The 14,836-nt window shown below is 42.9% G+C and overlaps 1 protein-coding gene across 1 annotated transcript; it reads left to right on the forward strand.

Moving 5' to 3' along the window:
- The first annotated feature begins 218 nt into the window (after positions 1-218).
- On the forward strand, positions 219-10,172 carry SLC30A1 (solute carrier family 30 member 1). The gene is made up of 2 exons (XM_053973622.1): positions 219-970; positions 4,341-10,172. The coding sequence occupies exons 1-2, from the start codon at positions 337-339 to the stop codon at positions 5,249-5,251; spliced, it is 1,545 nt and encodes a 514-aa protein (XP_053829597.1). The 5' UTR covers positions 219-336; the 3' UTR covers positions 5,252-10,172.
- Positions 10,173-14,836: the final 4,664 nt, after the last annotated feature.

The following is a 14,836-nucleotide window of genomic DNA, read 5'->3' on the forward strand; positions in this document are numbered from 1 at the left end:
CGCGGCTCGCTGGGCGTTACCGGGCGGGGGCGGGGCCCCGCTGTCGCGAGGGCGCGCGGGCCAATGGCGAGCGGGGCCGGGCGCGGGGGCGGGAGGGCACGGCCGGGCGGGCGGGGCGCGCCGGCCAATGGGGCGCGGGCGGGGGCGTGTCCGAGGCGGCGCTCGGGTTCCGTGTGAAAAGAGTGAGGGGGCTCGGGTGCAAAGTTTGCTCGCCCGGCGCCTGCGGAGGGAGCGGCGGCGGCGGCGGCGCGGGGGGAGCGGAGCGGAGCGGCCGCCCGAGCGCTCGGGGCTCCGACCGCCCGCCGCGGTCCTCGCGCCCCCGCCGGGGCAGCCACGATGTGCGGGGGGATGGCGGCGCACGGTCCGGGCGGGCCGCGGTGCTGGCAGAACCGGCGGGCGCGGCTGCTGTGCATGCTGGCGCTCACCTTCCTGTTCTTCGTGGTGGAGGTGGCGGTGAGCCGCGTCACGTCGTCGCTGGCCATGCTCTCCGACTCCTTCCACATGCTCTCCGACGTGATGGCCTTGGTCGTGGCGCTGGTGGCCGTGCGCTTCGCCCAGCGCACCCGCGCCACCAAGAAGAACACGTTCGGGTGGGTGCGGGCCGAGGTGATGGGCGCCCTCGTCAACGCCGTGTTCCTCACCGCCCTCTGCTTCACCATCCTGCTGGAGGCCATCGAGCGCTTCACGGAGCCCCACGAGATCCAGCAGCCGCTGGTGGTCATCGCCGTGGGGGTGGCGGGGCTCATCATCAACCTGCTGGGGCTCTGCCTCTTCAACCACCACGGCGTCGGGGGCCACGGGCACGCCCACGGCCACGGGCACTCGCACGGCGGCCGGCAGCAGCACCCCCGCGGCGGCCCCAAGCCCGAGCAGCCGCCCGGGGACGGGGAGGCTGCGCTGCACCGCGACGAGACCAGCACCTTGGTGGAGAACTGCAGCAGCTCCAACGGAGTCAGCCAGGAGAAGCTGGGTAAGCCCCGCGGGGAAGCGCCGCTGCCCCATCCACGCGTAGAAAAGCGGGAGGGGTCCTTTCCCCGGGTAGGGCCGCGGCCGTCCTGGTCCCACCTGGTGCGGGCTCTGTCAGGACTCTGTGAGGACCATCTGTCCGCGCTCCTGGAAAAGAGGCGAGAAACTTTCTTAGCAGTTCTTGTGGCACATGGCTGTCGCACCTCTTCCTCACGCCTTTCCTTCGGATGCCCTAAGCTGCATGTTTGTCTTGGAGACAGGTCACAGTGTAAAAGAGTCTTAGGATAAAGCAGTTTGCCCTGGGAAAAAAATTGGTTCTGCAAGGGAAGGCACATAACAAGCGTTTCTTGCCTGGCGACACGAACTGTCACAAGACGCTCTCCTAATGCCATCCGAACTGGCTGTGAATCAAATGGAGCGCGGTTCAGTGCCTTGGTCCCGGCAGCTGGATTGCTCCATTGGGTCAGTTATCAGTTACCTGGGAAGCTACTCTCCATCTAAACCAAACATATCGAAGCGTATTCCACTGCAATAACATTGTGTTTCTTCATAGTATCGGCATTAATAGGAAGAAGTCTTGGAAATTGCCAGTCAAAACTGTGCAAGCCAGAATGTGGAGCATGCTGGTGTCAGGGCACATGTGTGATGTCTTGGGAATAATTTTTGTTTAGCTTTCTAAAGCATGTGCCTTCCCACTGACCTGCACACAGGCATATGTTTAAAATCTTCCCTTCCCAGTTGTGATTAAACTGTCTCATGGGTAGGAATTTCTTGGGTTATTTTTTATCCAGAAGCCTGGATAGTTGATTTTGAAGCTGCTTGGTTGAAGCCAAGTATTGCGTGCTAGCGGAGTGAAAGGTGTGTGTGATTGCCATTTCTCTATTCCTAGGGCATCCTTGTCACCAGAAGGAATGGACTTCAGGCTTTGGAACCAATTTCTCTCCTTCAGTTTCAGGGTGACATCAGCAGACGATTGTTTTAGCTTAAAGGGAGCTTTAATTGATCAGAGTGAACTTTGCTACAGGAACAAGTTTTCTGTGATCAGAGGTTCCAATACACATTTGAGAAACTTAGTTTCTGTTTCTCCAACTCCACGTTGGCTTTGGATAGACAGGTTTTTCAAGAGTATAGGAAAGTTCCTCTGAATACACTACACCATCTTCTTGACCATGTAATAAGCTCTTAATGTTGGTTTAGTTCCAGCAAATGTATCCTAATAATTAGGTTCAAACAACGTAAAATTCCCTTAACCCTTAGTCTCATACATATCTTGGCTTGGGAATTATTCTTTAATGAAAAGTTGAAAAGGTGAAAAGTTGTGCTTTTAGCCAAGTTTTGGACTAGTTAGAGAAAAAGGTTATAGCATGGATTAGAATGCATATTGTTGTGAGCTGACTTGTCTGGAATGTCTCATGGATGTGCTTCTGGCAATAACAAATAATTTGTTGTGGGTGTTTAGGTGGTAATAGGACATAATTTTGGTCACAGTGAAACTTTGAAATAAGTTTGTATTTCCTTCATTGCCCTGTCATGATTATGTAATGGATGGAGCTACTCATAGTTTGCCTATGGAAAAGTTGCAGGTAAAGGTGCTTGGAGGCTTGGGAGAAGATGTAAGATGTAGAGATAATGACAAAGGTGGTCCTGTGCCTTCTCTGGAAGTCACAGAGTGGGGTAGTCCTGATTTCCTGAGGTGGAAGTGAAAAGTAGGCATAGCCTTAGGGGCTAGTCCTGCACAGGCATTTCAATGACCATATTTCAAATGGACATGTTTTAACCATTTGCCATTAAAAAAAATTTCAAGAGCTTTCTGGAGCTATGTTTCCTGTTGCCCTCTCATATAGACAGCTGTACTGACTTTTCAGATCTCCATTATTCCAAGTACTTGGTACAAAGTAGAGCGTTCCTCTTTCCTTGCTCTCATTGTGGACCTTGAGGTCTGAACTCTGTAACCCGAGATATTTCCCTCTAATGCATTTACTTCTCTGGAAAGTTACAGTTCCCATGTTCCATAACTCCTAGAGGTAGTATGGAAAATGTAGCTGGAGCTTCAGGGCAGAAGCGTACTGGATGAGGTAACGAGCTGGGGCTTGGAACTCAGCCTTGGTAGGAGCCCACTCCCTCTTCAGAGAGGAGAGCACTTGTGCACACTCTACAGTTGCAGAATCGCAGCCACGAGGGCAGAACAGCAGAAGCTGCACGTTTATTAATGTGTTAATGTTTACAAAGCTCTGAACTCAATAACCTCAGAAGCAGTAAGAGCTCCTTGTTTCAGTTTGTCAGGCCAGGGGCCAGTGCCTGTTGCTTTTCTTTACCACTGGAAGTAGCCAAAAAAAAAACTTTTGAAGAAAAGCAGGAGGTTAATAATGTACACTTCCCTTCAATTTGAACATTGGAAGATGATTTTTGTTCAGAAAGGATTTTTCTTTGTAATGATGTGTGTATACCCATGTAGCTGGTTAACTGTGTTGGAGTGGTAAGTATTGCAGACAGTTGTGACAAAGGAGAGCATGAAAATGTTATTTACAGTCCATGACAAATGACTTTGGACATCAGAAGCTGTATGTCACTCAACAGCTATATGTTACTTGCATAAAAATATAATTTTACTATGTATTTATTTATTCTGAAATATAAATAACAGTAGTTCATATCCTCAGAGTTTCAGTGATAACTTACACTGCTCTGTAGTCAATTCTACTGGTAAATTCTGCATTTTAGATGTAAAATTTCAGCTGGTTTGTATCTCATGGTCCTGCTAACTCCATGCACCATCTCAGAAGAACTTCCTTTTCCTTGAATTCAGAAGCCTCTTGAAAAGGCATTGGTAAACCTGAAAAGAAGCTAATACACAGCTGTATCATACAGCTTTTGAGCTTCTAGCTTCAAATTTTAATATGAAATAGCAATGCAGTCCTATGGTTAAAGATGGATTTTAGCAATGTGATCAGTCTATCGGTGTTCCCAAAGAAGGAACAAATGTACCTAACTAAGCCACTTAAATCAGCTTTTTTACATATCCTCTGTAGCTCTGCATTTTGTTTAGGAAACAAGCAGTGAATAGGCAAATGGTTATGCAGCTGAAAAAGGTGAAAGTAGTTTTTCAGTAGAGTAATTAAAATGTGGTCATCTTCATTCTTTGCCACTCTTAAATCTCCATGTAGAAACAGTTGCCTTCCACCTTATTTAGATCACTTATTGGGAAAACTGAATTTTCCTCAGCCAGAGAAGGTGTTGCTAAGTGTGTGGGTTGAGTTGCTTTTCAGTTTCATACTCAGTGTGCTATGCTTACTGTTGGATATGATTTTATAAGGAATTACAGTACCATGTTGTATTATAGCTCATGCCTAATTGTTTTATTGTTTTTTTGTCAGGTGATATGAAAGATGACATGAGTGATGTACAAGTGAATGGGAATGCTGGCCATTATCCTCTGGATGAAGAGGAAGTTGAAGAAGACTCTAGTGCACAACTTAACATGCGTGGAGTTTTTCTGCATGTTTTTGGAGATGCCTTAGGTTCAGTAATTGTGGTAGTGAATGCCTTGCTCTTTTATGGCTTGTGGAATCCATGCCCTGAAGATGGGCCTTGCTTTAATCCATGTGTCAATAATCATTGCATGGAAAATGCTACTTTATCCCAAGCACTTGGCAGAGCTATCAGGTCAGGGCAAGAGAGCATTACGATGGCTGGTCCTTGCTGGTTGCTATATTTAGATCCTGTCCTCTGTTTGATTATGGTCTGTATACTCCTCTACACAACTTACCCGTTACTTAGGGAGTCAGCCCTCATCCTTCTACAGACTGTTCCCAAACAAATAGACGTCCATTCTTTGAACTCAAAGTTACGTACCCTGGAAGGAGTGGAAGCAATCCATGAATTACACATTTGGCAGCTAGCAGGCAGTAGGATCATTGGCACTGCTCACATCAAGTGTCCTGACCCTTCCACGTACATGATGGTGGCCAAGCGCATCAAAGAGATCTTTCACGACGAAGGGATTCATGCAACTACCATTCAACCTGAGTTTGCCAGCGTTGGCTCCGAGTCAGGGAGAGGGAAATGCGAGTTGCCTTGCAGGACTCAGTGTGCTTTGAAGCAGTGTTGCGGAGCAGGAGAAGATAGTACTGCAAAGAAGACAGAAAAATCCTCATCACTTAGTATTTCTTGTTCAGAAGTTGTCATTGAATTTCCGAAAACGAGGAGGACTAAGTCGGAGAGCATCCCTTCAGTGAAGCTGGAGGCGAACACCGATCAAAACGAGCAGTTTGAGTCATCTTTGTAACTCCCTGAAGGGTGCTACCTGAGTTGTGGAGACTTTGTCAACAGCTGTGTTGCAAGAGGAAGAGACATACATTTGAGATGCAATTTTGCCAAATAGTGTAATTGCTGAAGTCCTTGTTCTTGTCATATTGCTAAATATAGAATGCTTGTTTTAAAGAATATAATGTCACTGTCATGATACAATGTGTTTGTGTCGACTTTGTTTGACTGAGACAGACAGAAAGTGCATCCATGCTGTAACACTTCAGAAACCCAGTTTCAACATTTCAGCAGAGACATTTTTTGCTGTGCTTCAAATTAAGATACTTTTTTTCCAGTGAAAAGGTGTATTTGAGGGACAAGCATGTAGGAGCTCAATTTGTGTTACAGATTTCTTGGACCTACTTTTTCCTTTAATATTTGATTTGTAGATATCTTAATATATTGTTTATTTAGAAGCCCTAAGAAAACCAAAGTTCATAGAACATTTTTAAAGATATAACTACTAAAAACTGGAAACCACTTTGCAGTTTCACATATTTTTCTTAAAGCTATGTAATAATAATAAAAATTGTGAAGGCTTTTCTAGTGAATTTATTGCACAGCATATTTTAAAGACAACATAATGTGATTGTCAGAAATTGTCCCCTCTTCTTCTGGTAAGGTAGCGAGGTAATTGAAAACAACAGATGTGAAAGGGTTTTTTTCTGTCAGAATGGCAGTTCAAGCTACTGTATACTGTTCTGTGATCAAGACGTGAGACTGGTCGATAAAGTTACACAGACTTCTACGTTTTATGGATTTTTCTGCTGTTTTCCCTTAATTCCAAGTTGTGTCTGCTCATGAAAGTCTTTGAAGTTTAAAGAAGCCTTGACTCAACAGTGCTATGAATAAATACTTAGCTGATGCTGAGTTTACTAAGATAAAATAATTAGTTTTATCAATAAGTGCTCTGGTGGGGAAGGTCTGCCAAGCACTGACAGTATAACTCCTGCTTTCAAGCTCCCCAAAAATAACGGTGCATTCTGCTTCTAGCTGAGTGTGTCTGTAAACACTTGCAGTGACTTCAGTCCTGGTCCCCCACCATGTCCTCGGGAGCCCTCCACTGACTTTTGAGGAAGTGGTGCATGGATCACTGTATTTCACACTTAGAGATGTTTATGTATCACATAATTTCACTTACTCAGTATCTGAATCTATAGTTTAAAATCTTGACTCAGTAAATTGACAACTGGCTCTAAAGAAGCTGTTACAGTGTGCTGCCAACTTACACCTTAGGAAAGGAGAAACTGCTCAGTGGACTCTGTGAATTTGGCAGAGATGAGAGCTGAAATATAAAACATACAAGAAATCTAAACTAAAACCCTGGCCCTTTTGTTCCACTCTGATGTTATGTATGGGAACTAATGTCTTCTGATTAATGGATTGCTCCTGTGTGCAAAACTGGAAAACAACTCAGATCTTCCATTCTTTGCTCTATGACTCTGGACAAGATAAACACTTTGCCTCAGTTTCCCTGTCTTCAAATGGGGATAATACCTACCTCACAGGGGTGTTGTGAGGCTTAACTATTGTGTGAAGAGCTCTGAGTTCTGTTACTGGAAGGCACTGGAAAGAGGATAAGATACTAGATTACCTGGCATTTACTACTTCTTCAAATGTATTGCAATACCTAGGCACAACCGGAGGGAACTGAGGATAGTTTGGCCTTACAAAATTCTTCAGTGCTGTGGTTTTCAGGTTTTTAACAGTATTTAAATATAGATTTTTTAAAAAAGAATGTTTTGTTAGTGAAGGGAATGTAGCTTTGCCTCCAGATACAGAACACCTCCCTAGTTTGCATTTCTAATTTGTGTCTTGCATCATAATTGCTCCTAAATAGTACAAAAAATAGTCCTGCTGCTCATCAGACCTGGATTGGCCCAAGTCATGTCAGTGGTCTTACCCAAGCTCTCAGCAGAGCATTGCACTCAACTCTTGATTATCCATGGGTGGATTACCAGTGTTGTGCATTACCTGTGCAGTCTGCGGAGACAAGACCAGCCCCTGTCTCACACCACGCTCTGGCCAAGCGCTGTGTGCCAAAGCACGGGAAAGCTGGAGGTGTTGGCTCTGCTTCCAGGGAGCCCCATCACAGGCTGCATTGCTGGGTTGCAGCACAGTACTGCCCGGGGGTTTTGCCTCTTGGCTGCTCAGATGCATCCACAGGAAGCTGCGGGCTGTGGATGGGTGGGCTCAGCTTTGTGGTGGCTTGGGATGTTGGTGCTTCGCAGCCACCAGCATTGCTCCCCTTTTTCTGTGTTTATTCTTGTTGTATAGTCTCATAAACTAACTTAAATATGTTAATATAGTATTTATATATGTTTTTGTTTTTTCTGAAGTATCTTAACTCTTTCTTCTGTTACCTGTATATGATCTAGAGTTGACTGTTAAATGAGATCTTGTATGAGACTACATTTGCTGAGTATGCTACCACTGCTACTATACTACAGAGTATTAACCAAGTAAATTTTGAAATTAACAAAGTACTATTTTTTTTAAAATGTGTATCCTTGCTTTCTATGGTAAACTTTCACTAATTATTTTCATCACTAGTTTAAAATTTGTCTCAATCGTTAGTATGAATTGTTGAGATTCTGCCATATATCACTAACGTACCATAGAACTACTGTTCTTTAGTTTATTTTAAAAAATACCACGAAATCTAACCATGGTAGCACTCAGAAGTCAGATTGACTTCTTTCCTGTTGCTCTTATAAAAAGAGGGCAACTGGTAACTCATAACAGTTACCATCATTGGTTAATAGTCTCAGTAAATGCATCTGAATAGAGGGAGTTGTAGTCACTAATTCAATTTTTAACTATTTAATATCTTTTTTTTTTTTTTTTTTGTGCCAGAAGTCATATTTTTCTATTTCTGTGTCCATTGCAGGCAATGGCTAATTAAAAAGACAAAAAGCTCTCCCCCTCGTTATTTTAAGTATCAGGACAGGATGGAGAGGTGACAGTGATGATGGTGATGATGATGGGGACAGGAGGGGGAGTTGCGTGGCCTCTCTGTCATGTGCCCTGTTGCACATGCAGCAGCAGCTGGTGTTACCAGGGCCCTTTAGTCTCCTTAGCCCTTGATGGTAAACTCCCTGAAAGCATAGAGTGAGGTCAGCGTGGTGGCTGTGCAGCAGCAGAACACAATTTCTCCGTTCTGGCTGTTGGAGACCTGACCATAGCCCACTAGCTTGTGAAACAGCTCGATTTTTTTTTTTTTAACTTGATCTGTCTGGGATTAGACAGACTTGATTTGTTCTAAAGATCACAGTTTAAGAATACTGAGAGCGTTCAAAAGCACTGCACAGTCTCTCTTTATTTTTTTTTTTGTCCACAAAGCATGCAACTAGTGAATTTCATGTAAGTGAACACTACAGTGGTGGGGAGCTAATTGTATTGTGTATCACATTCCTGAATTTTTAAAATAAAAACAATTATGGAACACTTATTTTAAGGAAAAATAAGTCTGTATTTCAGTGTCTAGATTATTTAGGCTTCTGATTAAATGTGTCAGAGATGTACCAAACATCACTGGATGAAATATTTACTGCATGTCTCATCCAAGAACATGCTATTTTAGATTATATCTGCACCTAAGGTGAGGTGCAGAACTAATTCAGACACTCAGTGGGCTAGCCACAGTACCATCAGTCTTTCTTTTTAGCAGAGTAAATTATTTCTGTGGAACCCCTAACAATTGTAGCTCATTTGTTTTCAACACCCAGTGTGGGCTTTGGTAATATCTGTAGTTGCCACATTGCAGTGTGCGGTATGGACATACACAGAGTTATGTAAAAGAACCAGCCCCAGCTTGTGACTCCCCAAAAGTCATGGCAAGGGCTCAGTCCTGAAAACTTCTGTATTCTTAAATAGTTTCATCAGGCTGACAAGTACTTACTTGCACACCAGGAATTACTTGTGAGAGTGAGTCCAAAGCTTCTGCCAGTGTAGCTTGGCTTTTGAAGAAAAAAGTACCTAGATTTTATCGATGTATTAAAATCAGGATTGCTATGGTGTTTCTACATTTGCTGTAGAAATACTGTCATTTTTGTATAATTCCAGAATTTATTCCTTTTCCCCATTCTCTAAAAAGAAAGGGGAAAAAGCCCACTGAGTGTCCTAAGACTTAGCAAGTTTAGCTAAACTGATGTTAGTTTCTGAAATCAGGCCATCTGAATTTATTAAACACTGCCTGGTGGACTTGGGGGAGGAGGGACAAAGATTCTTGCCATTCTCCTTCCCCTGCCCCCTGCTTTGACTGCACTTTCTAATCTCTTCAACTATGGAGAGACCAGGAGTGATGGAGGGGGTGAATTTTGTAACTAGATGTTCCAAGTTCCACGTGGAGGGAATGGGAAATACTGCTAACTATATTTAAAAGCATATAAATATGCTCTGACTATTTTAGCTCCATAGCAAAGCATCAGTTACACCCTTTTTAGGTATGCTGAGTGGTTCAGGTCCACAGTATCTTTGGCTTTTCCTTTCTCTGCTAGGCAGAAAGAGGTGGATGCTCCATTTGCCTGAGCTAAAGCCAGAGTTGACAATTTTCCAAATCAAACGTAGCTTTACTGATAACAGAAGGTCTGATTATTCCTTGTGACCTTTGCTTTGTGTGGTTAGCTGCCTGTGAGGTACAGCACCATGTTTTAGCAGGCACACATTTATATTTTTTGCACTCACTGTGTTGTCTAACTAGTTGAAAAGCAAAACCACAAAGCTGAAAAACATCTTTCATCTGTATGTCTCCAAAAAGCACATGGGATTAATTTGGCTTCTTTTTTTTTTCATGTCCTGGATCCTGTTTCTGAACAATGTTAAAATATAATTGCCACAGCTTGTTCATTGATGATACTTCTTTTTGCCTTATTTTAAAATAAAGAATAATGTTCTTTTTATTTTCTTTCTTTTTTTTTTTTAAGTATTAAAGTGCTGAGAAAATAAATGCAGCTCTTGACTATCAAATACATTTAGTTGGGATTTCTTTCTCAGATCAGCTCCCAGGAAGGAATCTAACTAGTAGAAATACACATGCACTATCTCCCAGAACATCAAAAAAAGAGATGAAAATAGCACAAATAAAGGAGTTGGAGGTTAGTAAATGGGTTTTAAAGTCCTGGCCTCCAACTGTCTGGGTTCCAGGTGTAATTAAAAGAATAGTTACTCAGTTCTAGTATTGTTAAGAGTTAATTATGCAAAAGGCATTTTTTAAATCTCAAATGAAAACAGCTTTTGAAAAGAATAAAAAAATTGTCTTGACCTGTTAATTGGCCGTGGTTAAATATCTGACATAAGGGTCAATAAGGTAGGCTTCCTAATAGGACTCTATACTGCTCTTTCAATGTCTTTGGAAGAAATCTGCTTTAGAGCAGAAGATGCTTTGGTGCTTTTCAGCTTCATTTGTTTCAATTCAGAAACACTACAGTTTGCACAGTTTTTTGGGAGAAAAGGACTGACTGTAGATGGTAGCACTAATACTGAGGAAGGCAGGATGGTGACCAATAATACCTTCCTTGAGCTGTTAATAAGCTTGCAGTGATGAGTTCATTTTGGAGCCCTTCAGCAGCTCCTTTTTCTGCTTCAAGAGGGAAAAGTGATTCCACATTATTAGTTATATGTGTGGGAGGGTATGTTTGGTTGTGCTGTAAGCACTGCATGTGAGCTTGAGTTTTGCCTTTTCTAAAGCTGCTTCTACCTCTACATGACATTATGTGATTTGAACTTACTATGAACATCCTTTATGAGAAGTGCTGGTGTGGGAATTTTAAATTAGCAGGAAGAGAAGCTTCAGATCTATAGCTTATTTTTGCTACACGTACCTTCCAACCCCAGAAAGTTGCCTGACCACAAGGACCACCAGATCTAGCTCCAAGAGCAACTCCTTGCTGCTTTTCCATTGGAGGAGCTAATGCCACAGGAGCAGGGTGGGATGGGAGCATCTGACTCCAGACAGACAAGCACTTTCAGCAGGCACCTTCTCAGGCTGATCTGTGCTAGCATCCCAAACCTGGCATGAAAGCCTTGCCACTGAAATTTTGGCTAGCATTTATATGTATTTGTGGTTTGGTGTTTTTTTTTTTTTTGTTTTGTTTTGGTTTTTTTTTGTTTTGGTTTTTTTTTGGTTTTTTTTTTGACAATCAACACAAACCTTAAAGTGTTGCTGAGACCAAATGGCAATCCCCACCCCCCATCACCCAAGCTCTGTTTCTAGTTACAGCATTGGTTGGCTTCCCAGCATTTTCCTCCTGCACCAGCTCCTGCAGCTAAGAATAGCCCTGGTGATGCTGTAGAACAGGATGTGCAACCTGCTGGGCTTCCTGCATTTGTGTTCACATTGCTGGCCTGGGCTGAAGCCTGTCCTCATCTTCCCCTGGACTCACTGGTTGAATTTTTAGATTTAATTTCTTGGATTAGGTTTGCTGTGGGTTGGTCCACACATGTTCCAGTTGCATTCTGTGCTATAGGCAACTGCATTCTGCAGTATAGGCAAGACCTCAGCTGAGGGAGATACTTGCTGCCAGTCTTCTGTGCTTCAGAGTGTGTCTGCTGAATGTAAGTGGATGCTGCTGGCCTGCTGCAGACCTGGATTCAAGCTTCACTGCTTGGTTTGATGTTACTTTGTGATCCCTGTAGCTGAGGGTGCAGCGAGTACAGCACGGGGAGTCTGCAGGTAACTAGGTCACTGCTGCTCACCTGAGCTAGGTGTTCATACCCTAGTTCAGGAGTGAACAACACTCCCACAGATAAATGCTGCATGTATTGCTATACCCTCAAGCTTTTTCACTAGGCAGTGCTGACTGGAGACTCAGTCCACTGTTTTATCCTGTGCTGCCCTGGGCTCTCCTCCAGTCAGTTGCAGACAAGCACGTTTTTCCTTGAGAAAGGGATATGTGAATTAGCAAAATGTGGGTGATGATTTTCACTAGTATTTTTGTGGGCATGTGGCAAGGTTCTGACCCAAGTGGATGGGGCTGATTCTGCATGCTTCCAGCTGAGCATTAGGAGGGATTCAGCTTAAGTACTAGGTAAAATCTAGGCTCAAGTAATTCATCCTAAATATCCATACTGGCAGAGGCTTTAGGTTTCTGTGTCATGATAGTTTGAAGTGATTTTTCTCTTCACATTGCTGTTCAAAAAGAAAAAAGGAAAGAATTATGTTTAATTATCACAAGAATTATTATCCAGCCTCGGTCGGTATGTTTCCAGTTCATTGAAAACCTCCCTGCATGCAGCAGCAGCACAGTGGAGACACTGACAAGTTAGTTGGCAAGTTATTGCTAAAAAGGAGGTGTTTGGTACATATGCTTGAGCTTGGAAGTGAAATGACACTTGGCACCATAATGTCCCAGTTATCTTTTTCTGAAGGAGTAGGAAAACTGCAGAACTAAATATTGAGTCAAGCTGCGTGGGCAGAGCTCCTGTGTCAGAGCTGCGCTGGCGTCACAGCCGCAGCGTGACATCACGGGCCGTATGTGAAAAGCCCAGAGGATCACCCAAGCACTATGTGTTATTGAAAACCTCAGTAACATTTATTGAAAACTTGCATTCTTTTTTTCCCTTTTCCCATTCCCTTAATGCTGACAAGTTTAGCCACACAGCTAAGGGGAGAGTGTGTGTAGCTCAACTGCCTTGCAACACTGTGTGCTGCTCTGAAAAACAGGTGCCATTGAACCCAGAGTTTGAACTCTACTGCACTTGGTGTGCCCTTTCTAAAAGTATCTACAAAAACAAGGTGATGTCAAAACAATGTTTCTCTACAGTAAGCTGGGGAGATACTCAAGTCTATAACCTCTGCAGAAGCTTTCTGTGATGCTCTTATTTGCTGTCCTCTTCCCAGAGAGTAATCGAGTTACTATTACTGCATGTGCATACAATAATTAATGTGGCATGGAAAAACAGTAGGGCAGACACTGGAGTTCTTTAGATTTATTCTTTAAGAATAGAAAATCTGATCTACAAGATTTTTGCCAAAATTTCTTTCATCTCTGATAGTATCGAAAAGGCAGGTCACTTCTCCCATGGTGGTCACTCTGGTTAGTAGGAAGCAAATGAAATTATGGCATGAATGGAGAAAGATGAGCAATGAAGTGTGTGTGGGTTTTGATTTTGGAGTGGTTATATTTTCCCCCTCCTGCAGCTGTTTTAATGAGGACAGTGGTTTTCTTTGGTTTTCCTCTATAGCTCTGCAGTGCTTAACAGCTTGTTACTGAGGGACCTACACCTGGAGTGCATGGAAATCCAAGTTAGTGAAAGATATGGAAAAACGTGTTTAAACAGACCACAGCTGAAGCTGAGACCTTAATCTTTCTGAGACAGAAGGTAGCCAGCACAGCCTCAGCTGTTCCATCAGGAAAGGTTAGCTTAACTCTCTGCTAGAGAAATGGTGCAGAAAATCAGGTAACAGCAGTTTAGTTTCACACTCGAGCATATGAGGAGTAGCCTCTCTCTGCAAGAGACTGCAGCTTGGCAAAAAATAATGTCTTAATGTCAAATGACTTAAGGTAAAGTCAGATATGGAGGGCTCTTAGGCAACGTGAGAGTTCCCCTTTCGAAACAGTGGTTTGGAGAGAACAAGTCATTGGTCTGGGCTAGGACAAAAATTAAACAAGATAAACAAGGATGGACTGCTGCCATCTTCCCCTTCCCCTTTATCTCTAAACCTTAACCTTAAACTGCAAATTTGAGGTTAATGCCGTGCAGTGTGTCTGCAACTGCTGAAACCAGCTATGTTTTAATAGAGCTTACTTATTTTGATGATGATGAAGGTTTGAAAGTTCCTCTAGGTAACAGAAATATTTCTATGCTTTTAAAGTTCAAATGCAAGTATTTTTTAATATTACTAAGAATATTTTCAAATTAAATAATTAATTCTCCTGATAAAACATTTAATGAATTATTTACTTATTTTGTGTCCTTGTTTCTAATCCACAGAACATAGAAATAAACTTTATTTGCAAAAACCTGTCCAATTTTTGCTAACATATTATTTTTCTTTAATATCAGCTAAAAAGAGAGGAAGTGTCAGTTCATAAAAAGTGGAGCTAACCATACAATTTTGGTAGCAGGTCATTTGCCACTAACAAGTACTTCAGCACTTTGCAGAGCTCTGAGTAGCTGCAGAATGTACTGTGGAAACAGGAACCACAGCAATAAATTGGGATGGAAAAATATTTGCTTGAACTTCATGAAGAAGAAGCTGCTTTAGTGATACATAAGAAAATGTATCTGTTCCTGAGTTGCATTTTGCTCTGTACTATACATAGCATTCCTAAAAACTAATCCTTCAAGATACTGGTGATATGATGGTGACTTTATTCCATAAACACCAGATTAGATCCTATCCTATGCACTGATTTATCCAGCCTGTTAAAGTATGGTAGGGGAGGAGTGGAGAGCATGATAGATGCAATTCTGGACTGTACATAATTCAGCTACTCCTTCCAGTACATGTGATCCTTCTTTTAAATAATGTGACAGTTTATTGGGGGTTTTACCCAAAGATGACCATCCTACTTTTCAAAGAACTTGGTTCTGACAGGAACTTTGTTCTGACAGATTCTTT

Source organism: Vidua macroura, chromosome 3 (assembly GCF_024509145.1).
Source record: "Vidua macroura isolate BioBank_ID:100142 chromosome 3, ASM2450914v1, whole genome shotgun sequence".
NCBI lineage: Eukaryota > Metazoa > Chordata > Aves > Passeriformes > Viduidae > Vidua > Vidua macroura.

Excerpts from the sequence above, each read along its gene's own strand:
- SLC30A1 (XM_053973622.1), top strand. The coding sequence starts at position 337 with ATGTGCGGGGGGATGGCGGCGCACGGTCCGGGCGGGCCGCGGTGCTGG. Across the intron at positions 971-4,340 it reads AGTCAGCCAGGAGAAGCTGG|GTGATATGAAAGATGACATG; the intron begins GTAAGCCCCGCG and ends TTTTTTTGTCAG.